This window comes from Pseudopodoces humilis, chromosome 1 (assembly GCF_049639895.1).
Source record: "Pseudopodoces humilis isolate 2021_Gansu_Grassland_sample_001 chromosome 1, ASM4963989v1, whole genome shotgun sequence".
NCBI classification, from domain to species: Eukaryota; Metazoa; Chordata; class Aves; order Passeriformes; family Paridae; genus Pseudopodoces; species Pseudopodoces humilis.
Window position 1 is genome coordinate 105,161,137 of NC_142200.1, and position 18,612 is coordinate 105,179,748.

Genomic DNA, 18,612 nt, shown 5'->3' on the forward strand with positions numbered 1-18,612 from the left:
GAGGGCAGGAAGCCAAATTTGATGTGCCCATGCATAAAGGAGAAACAGCTTCCTGGGCTATCAGAGGAAGATACAGAGGACCAGTGGATAGGCTTCTTCATCTCACCCCTGCCAAAACTCCCACCAGATGTGGGAGGAATGCTTCCTGGGAAGCTCCACTGACTTCACCGAAGAGTGAGTGTGCCAAGCTGAAACACACATCACTCTGCTACTCAACAGCCCCTCACACCTGCACACTGGCTATTGGACACCCAGTTAATTGCAGCACTGCTCCAGTAAAGCCAAGGATTTAATAATCTGTTTTATCTTCTACAGGCAGAGCATGTTCAGGAGCACTGCAGGGGTGAAGGACGCTGCCTCTCGCGTGCGTGTTTGGGTTGATGAGGTCCTCTTTCCTCCTACTCCAGACAAGGCACTGGATACCTCTGAGCATGGTCAGGAACAAGGCAGCTCATTACCCACATGATTAGTTGTCTAGCCATGAGTTTGGTGCTTTGAGGTCTCACTGGGTGACTGCTGGGGCTTGCAGTAGATGGTGCTGTGCACAGCTGCTCCTGCTCTCCAGGCTTGACACCATCTCACAGACTTTTTTCACCCGCAAGCTAAAAATAACCAGGCACCTTCAGTCTCTTGGCCTGAAATCTGGTCTAGACCTCTCAGCCCTGTCAATTTTTCTGTCTCTTTTCCAGCTTGAATGTTTCATGCTCAGCTCTGCTCCTTTCAGCTCTGCTTCTATGATCCTGAATGGGTTTTTTTTTTTGATTACTTCATGACGTGGAATTGGCATTTTCAGAAAGCTGTCTACAATGGTCTCACCAGCAGCAGTATCTAATTCAAAGACTGTCAGCCTCTTCTCTCATCACCCAGACACCATTTTCCTTGGCATCATTTAAACCCACTTCCCTTAGCAAATCACAGTTAAATCCATTGCAAGGAAGAGTTTTTTCTCCATGTCAGGTGCAATAAAAAAGTGTTAACTGCTCCAATGATTTCCCAAGAGCCTTGAAAGGATTAAGGTTGGTTAAAATTCTTTGGTAGCTCTTTTGATAACTCACCTTTAAAATACTGACAAAAGTATTCCACAAGTAGGGAGCCTAAGGTCTAAAAACTGCTACGGGAAAAGGTGTGGAAGAATAAAACTTTGAAACAGCTGTTGGCTATTTCCAGGCTCCAGACTTCATATCAACATGGCAGTCACAAGTCATTGCCTGGTTGAAATGCACAGAACGTATGGAAGTACCAGCCAAAAGCACCATCCACCATTTTGGGTTATTTAGCCCTACAGACCATCCCAAAATCAGCTGGTGTCAAAGATGCTGTGTTCTTGGGGTTACACTGCATTACCTCACTGCATTTGTTTACACAGTTCTCAAACCTCATAGACCCACTAACTAGCCCCAGGAATGGAAGAGACTTTTTATTTTAGTGGAGGGTTCCCAGCTCAGCCAGATTTCTGTTAAAGCAGCTAAAAGGAAGAGTCAAGTAGATTCAATTTCTATTCTTAGTTTAGCTGCACATTTCTCCCCTAATTTTGGGAACCACTCATCCTTATATCCCTATCTGTAAAACAAGGTGAATGATTATTTTTATTTACTCAGCCTGTAGTCAAAGCTGTCATTGTTATCTTTGGAAGTACAGCTCAAGAAAGAACTGACTAAAGACTCTGAATTTAACATAGGAATTCTGAGATATTTATTAATAGTTCCTGGTAAAAAAAGAAAAAGTGGAGGGAACAACTTTGACAGTTTCACACAACTATTTATATTCAGTGTTTTAATGATCTGGTCTAACAAGAGATCCCAAAGGGAAACTCCAGCCAGGAATAAAAATGTCCTGAAGGGCATTTGCACTCTGCACCACAATTAAGTGTGAATTGTAGAAAACTATAGACACATTCAGACACTCTGTATCTTTCCAGACCCTTCTTGACCCCCTGTGTCTGTATAGCTAGAGTACAATCCTTGCACTGCTCAGATGGTGGGTTTTGGTTTGTTTGGGTTTATTTTTTCCCTCATTCTTGGGTTTTTCCCAGAAGGGCAATAAATAAAAGGAGCTGCACCTCCCAAAACATCAGTCCAAAACCAGTGAATGGTGATGCAACTGATTTGGAAAAGCCAAAATAAAGAAGTGTGGGTTCTACGCAGCATGGCTATAGGACAGAACTGCACTGTTGTTCAGTAACAACAGTGCTCAGAATAGATCATTCTGGATCAATAGATTGTTGAAGACTGCCCCATGTGCTGACAGGCACTACTTGTTACATGACAGGTCTCAGATCCTGCTTCTACCCACAACAACATCCACACTGCAATAACTGCACCACAAGAATGATCCTATTCAGCATCAACAGGTTCAAGGAAGACACTGCTCTGAAAATTCATTGGCACCCTTAAGGGTGAAAAAGAGGAGTTTCTCCCTTGGGAGAAACTGCTTTTGGGCACTGCTAGGGCTGTCCAGCCCAGTGCAGCTGTACCTTGAATACTGTCAAGGGTAGGCAGGTGCAGCTGTCACCACCTTAAAAAATCTGTACCTCCCTGCAGTACATATATATATATATATATCTATATATATATATATCTTCCCAGAGCAGAAGATGCTGCAGGGAAAAGCACAGTGCAGAACAGTACAGATTTCAAATGGAGTCCACAGCATTTTAAATACCTGTGTTGAGGAGTCTGGGGAATACACAAGGTAAACTCTTCCAGGTGAGGACGGCAGGCTGCAGGGCCCCTCTGTGGGCTCTTCACATGCAAACTGGGAAAATAGTAGGAAATTGGGAAGCCCTTCCAAATGCCAGCCCGTGCAGCACCAGGGAGCAAGCTCAGGTGACTTGTACAAAAAATGTCAGAAGTACTACAGCCTGCCAGGGCAAAAACTCAGGACTCTTACCTTGTCCAAATGCATGGGTTTTCATCTATGTATCTGTACTGCTTTTATCCACCTCCCCCAAATACCTGCACATATCTTCCTCCTTACAAGTGCATCACAATTCTTCCCTAACATAAATTAAACACAGTCAAATTAAAAGCTATAGGAACAGTCAGCTTAAAAAACATGAAATGCAAACCTTGCCAAAAAGGATTTGCAAAAAGCGTTGCCTTAAACATTCAAAATATGTCCTTGGTTGGAGAGGGGGGGCGGGGGGTGGAAAAGCAAAGCCAAAGTTCAGACTTTGGGATTAATGTACCTTGTGTAGCTGGCCTGAGGGTTTTTCGGAAACAACACCCTTCCAACATCCTCTAGGGCCCTTCCACTTGCGGATGTTTGGCAGCGTCGGCTGGTTCAGCTCCATACAAAACTAGAGAGAGAGGAAAGGGGAAAAAAGTAACATCAACTTGGAGGGTTTAAAAAAAAAAAATTGCAAAAAAAAGTGTGTAGTAAAGCTCTGCTAAGAGGCACAGTAGAGCACAGGCTGTGCTCCCTCCTTCCCTGAAGGCTTGCAAAGGAGGTGGTCTGAGCCACATCCCAGGCTGACTCACCTCTGACTTGGAGATAAATAAAAACTAAAATAACTCTGCAAATGCTACAAGTAGAACATTTATCCCTCAGACCCTTTTCTTTTCCTCCAGAGCTACTTGTTTGATTGGAGAGGGCTTTCCTCTGTGCTGCCTCCACCACATCCCACCTCTGCTTGGGGCTTCACAAACAGCTGCTGAATCCTCCTGGGGGCAGTAGGCCCCCATAGCGTGGCTGGCCCCACTCCAGCAACACAGCCACTGGCACGACATGAGAGGAAGGGTGTAGGCCAAGCTCAGACACTGGAGTTTTGGGGTTAAGGTTCCTCTGACTTTACACGAGGGACATGTGCTTGACTTCCTCCGTGCATGAAGGAAGCAGCTGTGCACTTGCACGCAGTTCTAGCACATCCTTCTCGTGATGCTCCTCCTCCTGGTCACTGCTGAACAGCCACAGCACTAGGACACCATTACATGTCCAAGCACATGGTCAGAGCTAGTGCCCAGCAGGTCAGAGATACCAGAACTGTGGCTGCTGTGGAGAGCCCCCAGATCTTCCTGTGTAACACCTTGGAGACTGAAATAAAAGTAAGTAAGTAAATAAATAATAAAAACAACCCTGGAAAATCTTGGATCTGAAACTCCTTGGTGCAGACAGTATGGAATACTTTTTTTCAGGGGTTTCAAGACCAGGCTCAACGTGAGCTAGAGTCCTTTGCAAGGCTGATGTTGGCTCCAGGCAGGCTCTGGCTGGAAGCTGGCAGGGACAGGCAGCAGTTGGATGCCCTGGTTGTGACAGAGGTTCTGGCTGCGGGGAAAGGGGCTAGGAAAAAGTCCTCCCTGTGAAAGAGCAACAGGGACTTCCACCATGCATGATCTTGTTCTGATACTGGAGAAACTGGGTTGAAATGCAGAGGCTTTCACAGTGAAGTATCAGACAAAGTCTTGGATCCAGAATACCCCTCCAGATCAAGCAGCAATTTAACAAAGGATTTCCAAGGCAAACAATAACCTCATGTGCACAGTGACTCTGCGCAGCAGGACAAGCCAAACACAGTTTGAAGAGCCTATATCCGCACGGATATAAGTATTTCCTACATGGCTATCAGTAAAATGATGGGATAGTTATTTTCATGTTTGTCTTTTGATTCAGAAACTAAAATTAAATCCTGATCTTTCACTGACTCCCTTGTCTGCAAGTTCAGCACCCTGCACGCTTGAAGCTGTTTGAAGCACTGATTCTCAGATACACCCAACCCAGGCACCCTTATTTGCCTCAGAAGACCCAAGAGCTGTTTTGGTTGCACACCCAAAGCAAAAACACTTGGCACAGCTTTTGTAACAGTTTTCTGACGTGCAGAGGTTGGCTGGGGCTTCTTATTCAAGATGCCGCATTAACATACCAGGTTGTTGCCCATTGTACCTTCAGGCAGTGCTGGGGCTGGGCTGATTTATGGGACTCAGAGGCAGGCAGAGTGTTTGCACAGCCTGGGAACACAGCTCTGCTCTCAGCCGATCACCAAGTGCTGCCCCAGCTAATATGATAAATCATGGCAGCAATAATTACTCACTCCTGATGCCATTCTGATGTCTTCAAGCACAGTGGATTTGGTCAATGAGTTTTCTAACACTTAAATAACTTAAATTAGAAAAAACAAAAATACTGTTGAAATTAGGAGTTCAACTGTAACCTGACAGAAGACTTATCTCTAGGTTGCAGCTGCCTAGAAAGTCCAGCCAGGACAAAGCATATGACAGGACTGAATAAATCCTACAGAAACCATCACTTTATTAAAAAGAACATCTGCAGTCTACTAGTTTGAATAGTTTATTTCCTTCAAGTTTTTTTTTTGTTTTTTTTAGGGCCTTGATTTGACTTTGTGCAAACAAAAAGATGACATAAATAAGATTACACGGTTTGTTCAGAAAAAAAAACCCATTCTGGGTACCGCTGCAGCCATGGAGAACTTGGCCTACAGCAGCTGATTTCAATCTGTACTCATTTTCTAAGGCTTACAGGCATACATATTTTGAAGCCGTGACAGCATACTTGCTGAGGTCATGCTTTTTAGCTGAAGTGAGAATGGCATTTTTCAAATCATGTTGTTCTGCCCACAAAACCCAACATCAACCAACATTATGTTTTCCCTCATGCAGCAAAAATATACAGACAAGCTCCTAGTCCACATTTGGAATGAAAAAAATGCCTTTCCTCTTTTGCAAAGCCAAGTTGGAGCTATGCCAACCCCTTTGAGAGGCAATTCTTCAAGTGGCAAAGAAAAATTAAAAACTCAGTCAATCAAAACAACTATTTCCCACCCCCCAAAAAAAATCCTCCAAAGGAAAAAAAGTTCTAGTTTTGTTTTTCTCTAGAGCCTTCCAGGATGTAAGTTTCCTGAAATTCAATCAGCTTCTTCATTATAACCTACACATACTGAGTCAAAGCTCACACACAAACCACCATGAGACCAACAGCACCCAGGGCTTATTTACACAGATGCCCTGTGGTCTCTCTTCCAGCTGGGTGCTGGTTTTTGTGGGATAGGCAGTGCTGCCAGGGAGCAGGAACATGGCAGCACCAGGCTCCAAGGCATACTCTAAACAAAGAGCAGCCTTTTGAGTGCTCAGCCTCCTTGTGTCAGGTAAGTACCTGCCCACTGGATTCAATGATTTTAAAAATCTTCTCCAATCAAAAATAAGTCTACAGTTCTATGATTTCCCCCATCTGGCATGCAAGGCACCAATAAAAGCCACTATCCCAGGAACTGCCACAAGCCCTGTTTCATTTGCTGATCAGCAACACGTCATTTTCCCGAGAAGGGAGGACCCAAAGTTGCAATTGCTCTTCATCCACCCTGATAAAGAGCTGGCACCTGTCCCACCCTGTCTGTCCAGAAGCAGAGACAGGTATTTATGACTGACTCAGGAAAAGAACAGAGGGCAGCTGGAAGAAGCTGTAGAAATGCACATTTGAGGAGTGACTGGAGAAGCAAAGGCAAGGGGTCTTGGACTAATTTGGGTGCAGGGAAAAAAAACATAGCTGGGCTGGCACATGCTGGAGACCATAAGGCAGTTATAGTCTTCCTAACACACCTACATGCCTCCCCAGGACACTCCAAGCACTGCAAGAACATCTAATTTGTGCATAAAATTCAATCTCTTCCAGTGCAGTAACTCTCTCTGCCCACTAGTAGAGCTGCCAGCAATTGCTCTGCAATTCCGCACACAAGCGGCTCCTATCGCCTCTTCTTCACGATGTCCTGGTTACTCTGTACTTTATTTTGGGGTGCTATTTGTGCAGCCAACCCCATTTGTGCAGCAGGGTCATCCTTCCCAGATGATGACACCCCTCCACGCTGAACATCTTGGCCACTTGCCAAGTGTTACTCTTGGAATGCCAGCTCTGGGGACCACCCTGAGCCAGTGACACTTCCACACCTCCCTTGTGGTGAACACCTTTTGCTCAAAATGAAGATGGGCTACCCCTAAACCCCAAGGAAACTAAATGTGACCCAGGAAAACAATGCCTTAGGGTTTAATGAAGTACACATTTCTTATAAGCCAGGGATTGCTCTTTGGAGGATATACCTTTGTTTCAGACCTGGAGTCAGAGCAGAGGCTGTGAGAAGGGCAAGGGGAGAAAGAGCAGTGAAGAGGAGATTGCAGCGTGAGCCTGTTGTTGCAGCATGGTATGTCTAGGTGTAGTAATCATCACCTGAACTTCAGAAGGGCACTCAAAGCAATTAAATATCCATTTTGGTTAACTGCCACAGAAGCTGCCAGGCCAAAAGGGCACTGCAGTTGAGATAAACAACTACTTGCTTCATCAAAGAAAAGGCGATTTTGGTTCCTTTTAATGGAGAAGAGAGATAAGAACAACCAAATAAATTTTCCCTTTTCACATATGCAATTACTTTTCTTTTAATAAGCACTAGAGGGAGCAGCTTTAATGAACACCAGAGATAAGTAAGAAACTTCTATCAATTCCTTATCATCTCAGCTATGTGGAGGTGTCCTGTTAACAAAGATTTGTCTCTCCATGGGGAAAGACACTTGCAGTTTGAGGTAAGGGCTGTTTTGTGCTACAGAGCACCTCCCAGTATGATGGACTTGGTACATCCAGGAAGGGTAAGCAGAAGAGCTCTAAGACAGACCTTGTAAATTCAGCAGTGGCACTTGAGGCCTACAGCACTCTCCAATAAAAATTCCATCCTGAAATATGATCTAATATATTTCTGACAGAAGATACAACAAAAGTGACAGTGGCTTCATGAGACCATCTGGCAATGCTCATTTCTAATCCATCCTTTAATACATACTTGACTTCCCTGCTCTGTCATGTACTGTATAAATTACAAACTAAATGCACATTACCCTTCTTTATTCACCCAAATGGACTGTACTTTTATTTCTAATTTAAAAAGCAGACTTCAACACCCGTAATCCAAATCTACCAGAGGACACAGCTACAGTTGGTTCACCCTAATGAAGCCTGACCCAGAAAGCCAGGAGCAGAAACATTACAAAATTTTCCAAGAACCTGAAACTAACATCTTTGGTTTTCAAGCAAAACTTCTGATTTAATTTCCAGAAGATGAGTGTTTTGTTAGATCAGGTTTGTGAGGAGGAAAAGCAGAGTTGGGTGGTGAAGAGACTTGTGGGTGCTGTATTTTATGGTCAGAGGCTTCAGGACTGTGGTCCTGGTGTGAGCACACATGACAGCGCAAGGCAAGTCAAGAGGAGATCAAAGACACAGCAGGGCCAGGATGCTCAGCACACTTCTGCAGCTGGGTAACACTGAATGCACTTCCCACAGGCTGGAGCAACTCAGGAAGGGGACACAGAGGAGCATCAGGTGTTTCAGTAACATCTGGATTCTCCTATGACCGAATGTAACAGCACGGAAGGAAGCATTATGATTAAAGCCTGAAACTGAGACTCATCTCTGGATCAAATTTCCCACTGACAAGAATGTTGTCTCAGGCCTTCATTGCTTGTTTGCCTTTCTCTCAAGCATATCCCTTTCCTGTTTGCAACACAAACAGTTGAAAAATACACACATGAGAATGAGATGCATCCCGTGCCACGCGGGATGCACTCACCGGCTCTATTCCACGCAAGCAGCATGTGGGAAAACCGGGGTGAACCTATGTTAAGTTATAACAATTTTCACATGCCCATTCAAATAGTCCCTTGCAGGAAGATTTCATTAAAGACTGCATAACCTTTACTGCTTGTGTTGTTCGTGCATTGATATTAGACAAAGGCAGATGGGGGTCTGACAGGCAGGTAATTATGAGTATTTTCAAAGGAGAACAAACCCCCTTCAGGGAATCAGTTTCAGTCTTAACCATATATTTGCAATGGAAAAAGTCTCCTCTTTCTCCATATTGTACAAAATTCTACAATGATGTTAGAGCTGAGAAAATGGTTTTTAAAAATTTAATAGTTTGGGAGAAAAATTCTAAGACAAAGGAAAAAAAAAAGGAATCAATCCACTGAACAGGCAAAGGCCATAGATTCGTGTCTGGAAAACTTATCTGCCCCTTTGGCCATGCCAACATGTCCTATTTGTACTGGGTCATTGAGCCCTGGGGCAATACCTTCTCATCCTTTCAGTACTGGTTTGTTGTTCCTAGAGCTAAATCAAAACATCTAGATTCATGACCAAATAAATTCTTGCTACCCTCCACATTCTTCACAAACATTACCCAATTCATCCTTCAAAAAAGCTCTATACACTCATTGCAAGAAATGAAACCAAGGCTGAGCCCTTCAGCACAGCCAGATATTCATCCCTTGTCTTTCTTCAGATATAATACAGGACCCATAGGCACAGTCACCACCTCCATATACCTTTGTGTACTATGGACATACAAAGCTCATCTGTTAAGATAACATGCAAATTTGGGTCCAAAAGCTTGGTCCATCTGAAGGCACCTATGGCTTTTTCCTCAACTCAGGAAGGACTAATTTTTTTCCTGGAAAATGTGTTGCTTCTTCTTCTTAAATAGCACACCAGTAATTCAGAGGAAGGATTTCTTTCCTCTGAAGATCAGGTTCTCACTAAGCTCTGGAATGACAGCTCCAGGCCCTATGTTATGGACCACAAAGCAAACACTTACCATACTTCAGCCTCACCCCTGTTAGCCTTGTGGTGACCTGAATTCCCAGCTTCGCTGCAAAAACCACTTCTAAGCTTTATACTTTTAAGAACGGAAACCTGCAGGACTGAGCTTCATAGAGGAGATGGGATGAGGAAGGATCATTTTTCAAGCCCAGCTATACATAGGCTAGAAACTAAGTGTTCCAGTCCCTCTGCCTCCTTCAGAGGTGGGTAATTCCATGTCTGCAGAGAGGCACTGCTCAGTAAGGCGTCAGAGGAGACCAGCATCTAAGGCACCCTGGGGTTAGGCAGCAGCTGAATGATGCTTGGCAGGATTGGAAGGTTTTTCAAACTGAAGGCATTGTTTCCCACCTCAGGTATCTAAGCCCCTTCATGAGTTTGACTCTATTTTGAACCAGCCCATGGATGCGGATCCAGCTGGACACGCGCCCCTCTCCTGCTGCTGCTGCGTTACTCACCCATTGTACTTTGGGAATGTGCCGGAAATAATTATGCTGATAAGCTTAACATTATCTCAGTTATCAAAAGCGTGTGATGGTTTGTTTCCATATACAAACTTGTTGGAATCAGATCACTTTTTTTTCTTTTTTTCCTTTGTCAGACTTTACATGATCCATTGGGGAGTGGTAGGAGCCTAAGTTTTCACTCCCAAGTTACTTGCTTTCCCTTTTGAGTACTTGCTTTGGAAAAACTTAGCAGTGATTTCTACACTGCCCTCCCAGATGAATTATAGCTCACCATGGCCACCCAAATGCTTAATTCTCTGTAGTATCTAAGAGGAAATTACTGTTGTAATCTTTGAATATATGATTAAAAAAACAGATTGCTGCCCATATACCCAGTTCTTTGCTTGCCTTTAAACACTCTGTTACCAGGACAACAATGCAGATCATTCACTGGCCTGTTTGCCTACCTTCACCCCAAACAAAGGTGATTATTTATATAAATAGTGTCTTTTTATAGATCTTCAAAAGGAAGACAAGGAAGAACCTTTGGTGCAGAGCAGCAAAACAACAACTGAAAGAGGCAATATATAACTCCTCTAACACATTTTTAGTGCTGGGGGCACTAGTGAAGAATTATGGGATGTTCAGCTTCCTATTGTCAAAGTTGAATACTCACTATCTTTCATCCAGTTTGCCATTTAATGGAAAGTTGTCTATACAGAAGCTTGGTCAAAATCTATGCTGCCTTTTCCCTGTGGAAGAAGACAGCCATATCTACCAGGCCTCCATGTAGAATATTTGTGGGTTCCTAATTTTTCATGTTTCCATTCACAAGACGAGCTTTTTCCTTGTACCTTGTCAAATAGACTCATTTGTGAGAAGACATTTCCTGACTACTTCTTTTCATACTCCTAAAGACTTTTTTTTTTTTAAACATAATTCATAAACTAAGGCTCAAGAGGTCATCAAGGATGGTCACATTCTTGAAGTCTTTTCAAGATAGTGTTTTATACTTCGTAAGTAGGCACTATAATCATTAACAGCTATAATGGCATGCCAAGGGGACTGACATGATTAAAAAAAAGGAATAAAAAGAAGCCCTGGTGACTGTGAGAATATTTTTTTTCATCAAGCTGGTTTTACCAAAGTTGAGCATTTAAGTACTTACACTAGGTTGTTATCAAATAGCACCCAGCTCAACTGAGTAGCTGTGCTAAAATCACAGAATCATGAAAATCACAAACATCCATGCAGCAGATATCTGGAGACCTAAACTACATGTTCATTTGGGCTGGATATCAGGTACTGGGCAACCAGGAGTCAGCAGCTTCCTGGGAACACCGTTTTATGGTTTTGGCTTGGTTTTTGTTTGTGTCGGTTTTGAATGTTTGCTGGTTGTGAGGTTTTGGTGGGTGATTTTTGTTTGTTTGGGAAAGGTTTTTTGGTTTTTGTTAGTGGGGTGGAGGTTTGTTTTTTTATGCTTAATCCTGGATTGATTATTTTCCCATGAAACCCAGGAATGAATTTCTGCGGTGTGGTGTAAAATGACACCACCGTGAATACAACCTTACTCACCCAGGAAATACTGGGAGTGCATGAGGTGACGATGAGTTTATCAGAACCTAGCCCTTCATATAGAAAGCAAATAGAAAATCATCCTATGAAACACAAGATACAAAAGTGATAAGAAACAGTATCTCATTCACTGAATAAAAGCACCCCAAACAAACTGACCATTGAGCTGTATCAATTTGCCCTCATCTGAATCTCCTCATCTGCATACCACCTTCAGCCAGAGGAGAAGAGGAGGGGGAAAAAATGTGCTAATGCAAAAGAAGAACAAATAAAACTGAAAGGGAACAGGAAAATCACAATATTTGAATGTTATTAATCAAGGAAAGCTTCTCTAGCATGTAAACTTAGGTCTCCCTCCATCCTCATAATAAAACTTCATTAGTATCTAGAGACAATAGTAAGTGAGTTGGGTGTTCTGTGGCTTCATTTCTTTCCTACTGTTAGTATTACTGTTTTCCCCAGCTGATTTACATCTCTGCTTAGAGCAAGCATTCCTTCCCACAGTAAGAACACAAAAATAAGGAAGAAAGAAACATCTAATATGACAACCGTTGCTAGCCTCAAATATTTGTTCTTCCTTCAGGCATTGATTATACCACCCTACAGAACACTTTTGTAAAGTTATTTAAATCTGCCTCACCTACTAATTCCTTTTTTTTTTTAAATAATGCTTATTATCTGGAGCTAGCACTAGCAATAATGTTATCCTACCTTATAAAAAAAATTTAAAAAATCTCATACTCCTTTCTTTTTTGTTTTTACAGCTTTAGCCCTTAATTTAAAAAGCCCAATCTGACACTGATTACCCTCTGAAACAACTCATTCTATATTTATAAGTTTCTATGAGTAATAATACATGGTTTTCTGTGTGTTCTTACTAGCATGCCCTTCACAGTCTCCAGGACTGTCCTTCAACCCTGAGCAAAATTCTGCTCCAACAGATGCCATGGATCCTGGCTTCCCATGGAGAGCATATCCATTACTACCAAAAATTATTTGTGATGACATTAAAACACCCTCGGTGCTATGTCAATATATTAGAAAGGAAAAAAAAAAAGCAACAAACCCCAAAAACACTCTTCCTCAAATTGCTGACTATTCAAAACTGTTCCAGTTCTTTGAACTTGCTTTGCCTTCTACCATCTTCTAGAAGAAATCAAGGAAAAAGGACTAAGCCCCCTCTTACTTCTACCACCCACAACCAAATCTTAACACTTGCCAGCACTTATAAACACGTATTTTCTCTTTCTCCCTGCTCTGGAAGTGTAGAGAATGACTTCACTATTGGGTGAGTTTGGCTTATGTTCAGGGATAAGACCAAATAATTTACAAAAAATGCCAAGTTACTGGAACAAGCAATCTCCATAGGTGGCAACTGCTCAGAGAGGCAGAGCTGTGCTCTAGGGAAGAAGAGGGCACCTAATAAGGGACAGCATTTTAAGAGAATTTGTGCTCTCTGTAGCTCCCTGTGGCGTGTATAGCATGGCTTCTAATGTTTTGTTTATTGAAGTCCACTGATCATCAGAAAAGAGATGTGCAATGCAGCTACAGAGAAAACAAAAAACACAGCCAAGATCAAAGACACGAGAAATCCTAGAAGATGAAAGCCTGTGCTTCCAATGCTGCTGACCAGGTGATGATAGTTTGCAGGTGAGGGGCCTGTAAAGACCATGCAGACATAGGTCTTCCTGCAGAGGGCTACTGGAATCCTCATGGACCTGGCCAGAACTGTAAGGTCCACCAATACATGCCCTTAAAATACATAGCCCTTAAAAACATAGCCAAAAAAGCCACCAATTTAATAAGTAATGCTACATCATTTGCAGCTCCACTCAGCCAAAAATTATTCCTTTCCAATTACAGCTCTTCTTCCCTTTGCTCCGAAATTTCATGATCCCATAGGGTGAAGTCTGAAAAAAATTAATACTTTGTATTCCTGAGTATTACCTACACTCACTTGGAAGGGCAAGACAAGGGAGAGAGGGGGGAATACAGGGAGGGTGTAGGAAAGCAAGAGGGTAAAGCAGTAGGGAATAAGGTGAGAAAAAGAATTAAATCAAGATCAGAGGGATGATTTGGAAAAATCTCCTTTTACGCTAAGTGGTCAATCTCTGACCCCATGGTGGCTTTGAAAGAACAGGGCAGGAGGACCTACATCAGCTGATGAATTCTGCAGAAGTCCATCCCATAGCTCAGAGACTTGACTCCAGCTATCCTCTCTAGAAGTGGGGAGCAGAAAAATGAGGCAGTGACAAGGCTGGAAGAAACTGATCAAATGTCCTGAGTCAGTGTCCAGGTTGACATCTCCTTTTCCTGATCTCTGAAAGCAAGACTGCTGTTTTGTTACCTGACTCTAGACGACATCCAAATGCATTTGATTTTCAAAGGGGTCAACTGATTTCTGGAAAGGATAGGTCTAAGAGCAGGCAGTAAATATGAGTCCTTTACAGCAACTAATTCATTCATTGCAAATCGCCTTATGATCTTTTTTAACCAACAGCCCAAAGCAAGATTGCAAGATAGGGCTCACACTGTACAGAAGGATTATGGCAATTAAAAATATGCACACAAAGACTCAGTCCCAGACTGATTGCATCTCTGGGCTACATTAAAAAAAAATTAAAAAAATAATCACATCAAATGCACACACAACCACATTTACATCCACGCAAGCAAGATGCGATGTGCCTATGTTTACCCCTGCAAATGAAAAACAGCACCTCTCTTTCAAACACGGAAAAGCTCCTAGGGATAACCTTTCACAAATAAACAACCTGCTCTGCTCAGAGAGGGATTTTATAAAGAACAGAGATTACAATGGGCCTAATCATGATTAAACACTGATCTGGCTCAATCTACTCAAAAGCAGACAAAAGATAAATAAAAACCTCCAGCAGATGCATTTCATACTGGAAATTCTGGAACCTCAATTGACGTCATACTTTTTATGTTCTGATAATATCTGGAGGAAACAGTACACTGGATTAAGAAAACAAAAGCAAATTTTTAGTTAAAATTCTCCATGTGCTGTGTAAAAACAAGGCGGCTACAGCAGGGAACACACAGGGCAGCTCAGCATTTTACAAACCTCTTTTTGACTGCAGCTGAAATTGCACCAGCAGAGCAATGCTACTAAAAAGAAACAAACCCCCCTTTTTCGCCTCATCTCCTACATCTGTAGGAATTTTACCCTGTAAAATTGTGCAACAGTAGTCACTGAATTTCCCCTGACACAAAAGCTGCTTCTAATCAATGGCAGGCATGTTAAGTTTCTTCTAGTAAAAGAATGCCACCTCCTCAGTATCACCCCAGCTGTGCTTCACTGATTCCTCACGTACAGTGTGAAAATTCTGTGTGATGGGAAGGGGCTGAATTTAGCAAGTATTTCCCAGATACAGACATCTGGTCTTTCCTCTGGGTGAGGAAATCCAGGGAACTGATTCCACATCATGGAAGACAACTCCAGCCATTAGTACTGCTGAAGGAGGTGGGAAAAGTCAAAAAATGAGCACAGATTGTAGAGATTGCTTGCTTACAGAGCTAAGTTTTCCATTTAATGCAACAGTGTAAATATGAAGAAAGAGAAATAGCTCTTTAGATGCAGGGGGGATCTACCTGGAGGAGAAGGTTCCTCATTCTATCATCTCCAGCAGAAATTCCCAGTGGATGACCCAGTAAGGTTAGGCCAGCAGACAGAAGAGGTCCCTTCCTGTATTGAGAAGATGCATGGCTGCCTGTCCTCGTGTCCAGAGAATGCACTCTGTGCTTCAGAGGCACCAGGTGAAAGACTTTCAATGTCTCTTGATTTGTGACCTCCAAAACTTCTCCAGTGAAGGCGAAAATCCCTACACAGACAGTGAAAGCCTACTGATAATTGTTTTGTTCTTTTCACTTTGTTTTCACTGACCTCTTGGACGTAGCTCACATAAATCTGACATCATTGTTATAGGCAGACTTTAATAGTGAAACTTGTGTTACTTACACTGATTTTCTAGCTGCAAGTTATTGTCAACTTCAAGAACATCATCCCCAAACAAAATCAAAATTCTCACCCCAATTTCTACTGTCCTTCAGTCCACCTAGTGTGCTTCACAGCAGTCTAAGTAGATCTCTTCCAACTTCAGGCAAAACAATTATCTCTTTGCAGATGAATTCCACACTTTACAAACTGCAGATCAAAATCACATGATTTGTGTTTCCTAAATGAGAAGCCAACAAACTTCTCTGTCAAGTGGTCAGTCCTTTGTCATCTTGAGTAACAGCAGATGTATTTATGTTTTAATACACAAATTACAAAAATAATGGGTTGCTGTTGCTTGTTCACAAAGCAGGCTTACCTTTTAAAAAGCTGTCAGGGGATTATTAAACTATACAAATTATTTCACTTTCCTCTATAACCCACCTCTGAAGGAGAAATGAGCTCAAGAGCCCCTCCTAACTCCTGAAAAATACAGGAGGAAATGCTTAGAATGCAGAGAATATTTTTATTTTTCTTGTAAGATGTATAACTCTTATATGTGCAGGAGCACAACTTACTGGCATCAAGCACCAATGAGAACAATTGCTTTGGTGCACATGCTTCCCTATGGAAAAGGGCTACGGATTTAAATGCTAAAACAGTAACCAATGTGAAATGTCACCTGGCTAGGCAGTTCAACCTAATTACTTACACAGATTTATTTTTAAGCTATAAAAACAGCATGTTCCTTGGGAGAATTATTTTTTCCCCTACCCCAAATAAATACAATTAACATTTGCCAAGTAGAATTCTTCTTCTGCAATTAAGGACTTGCCAAAATTAGATAAAGTACTCAAAAACACACTGGGGCAAGAGTGTCACTGGGAGTGTCTCCCAGAGCTGTGCTTCTGGAAGAGATGTTCCATGCAGGGCTCGGCACCGACAAGCCTGTGTGCCTGGGATACCTCTTTCTAAAGCCTGAGCAGCCTTGAACCCTTGTGGGGACAAGGCTGGCACAGCTGGGAGCCCTCCCAATGGCATCTTGCCATCTGTGCTCTTCCCTGCCCTCAGCAAACACCAGCAGCACTTCTGAAAGGAAGGCATGGAAGTAACGCAGCCCCACAGCAGCAGGGCCAGCTCAGCAAGAGGGCAGGGGAGGCAAACACATCGATTTGAAGGCTCAAGGTAGGACAAAACACAGGTAAGCATGGGCTTGGTTTTAAGCTGCCTGCAAGATTACTCACGTGGAGCCTGTGCTGGAATGAATCTGATAGGCTATGGCCAAAACAAACACAAACAACCCACCTCTGACCCAGAATTTTCTCCAGGTTAAGGCTCCTGTTCTTTTTAAGTGACCTGGTTCACGGAAATAAATTATTATTTTCCCATTTCTCCTAACAAGAAGCATGGTGCGGAAGTTCAGCTCCACAAGCACCCTGTCTGTGGTCCTTACAGGAACCTGTAGCACCCCATAAAAAAAAAAAACAGCTCATGAGCAGCATCCAAGGGTCAGTCAAGCTTGTCCCAATCCAGGACAGGCTGTAATTAAACCCTGCCAATCAAGCCTCCTGTTTGGGCAACGCCAGGCATAAATGCCACCAAGTGCAGTAGATCTTTGGCTTAAAGGGCCATTTTGGCCCAATTTGCCAAAACATTGGGATTTAGGAAATTAAAGAAACGGTGTCTTTGCAGGACACAAACCTTCTCACAGTGTGTCCAGTTCATTTTCAATAGCCAAGGTGGGAGAAACATTTAAAGATATTTAAGTACCTAAGATAGAATGACACAAAATCCTTTTCCAGAAAGCAAGACCTCAATAGTTCAAGCAAGTTCTCCCAGCCTATTCCAACAGTGCACTGGCTTCATGTGCCTCACCTCACAGGCCCCTTGTGTTATTCATGGCCAGAATAATTTTATGACATATAATATCATTTTATCTCGAGGCCCTGGTTCTCAAGAGACTAGCTGCACATGCTTAACTTCAGTGTGATTTCATAGAGCTAATCTGCAGCCCCCAAGCCTGTTCAGGGGGGCACTGCTGTTCAGCAGGGAGCTTCTGCTCACTCTGGGATTCCATGCAAGTGTCAAAAATATATAGGAACACTTTCAAAGCTGGACAGCAAATTTTAGGAACAAGAAAAATTCCGAAGTTAAAAACCATCTACGACAGACTGGAAAGTGTCCTACAGGAAAAAGTTTCAAGTTATGTCCAGAGCTACTTTAAAGGAAACCTTCCCTTCGAAAACCAAGAAAACTCACCTTAGAATAAATATTCAGATATTATATTTTAATAATATTCTGTATTCCTGCAGTATAATGCTGATAAATAATTACTTAAGAATACAAAACTCAGCACAGTGTTCCCAAAACCTGACTCTGCAAGCAGGCTGGACAAGGCATTTTGTTCTATTCTGTGTGTTTCTTTCCCCTCCTGTACTTAAAAAATAAAGCAAATTTCTTTGAACTTACATAATTCAAGCCTGTTATTTTCCATAGGGCTAAACCGGCCTTTTTAAATTCTTTAAGCTTGGCATTGCATGAAAGCAGATATCAAATATTCAGAGCGCTCAATTTAGAAAGATCATTTCTCTGAGGCTGAGCCTTTCTGAAGAGCTTCCTGCAGCGCTCCAGACAATGCCTCAAACTGCCACTCCCACCAGGCTGAAGTCACTTAACCTTGCCAGGCCATGTTTTTGGAGGCATTGGGCCAAATGGAGGGATGGGTCCGTTGGAAAGGTGGGAAGTGTACAAGTGTGAGGAGCCACAAAATCTGACTGCTACAAACTATGAAAACTTGCTAATATCAACCTGTTTTACACAATGAGTGCTTGAGAACCATGTCCTGTTCAGGTGCAAAAAACTGCAATGTTTCCTGCATAGTCCTCCATTACTGCCCATTACCAAAATCTACCTCTTCATGTCAAAATCAGAGTTCACGAACACCAGAGAAGAGATGCCCCGTGTGAATTAACTGGGGTGTATGGAGGACCTCGGTGAAATGCATCTCTAGTCAGTGGCAAAACACAAGGTTGAAGCACCCATTGCTGCTGT

At 42.6% G+C, this 18,612-nt stretch overlaps 1 protein-coding gene across 1 annotated transcript in view; it reads right to left on the reverse strand.

Moving 5' to 3' along the window:
* EEPD1 (endonuclease/exonuclease/phosphatase family domain containing 1) overlaps positions 1 to 18,612 on the reverse strand; it is a 61,765-nt gene that overhangs the window by 9,634 nt on the left and 33,519 nt on the right. Inside the window, exon 3 of the mRNA XM_088064164.1 lies at positions 3,188 to 3,298. Coding sequence (XP_087920290.1) covers positions 3,188 to 3,298 — 111 coding nt within the window. The remainder of the gene's footprint in view (positions 1 to 3,187; positions 3,299 to 18,612) is intronic.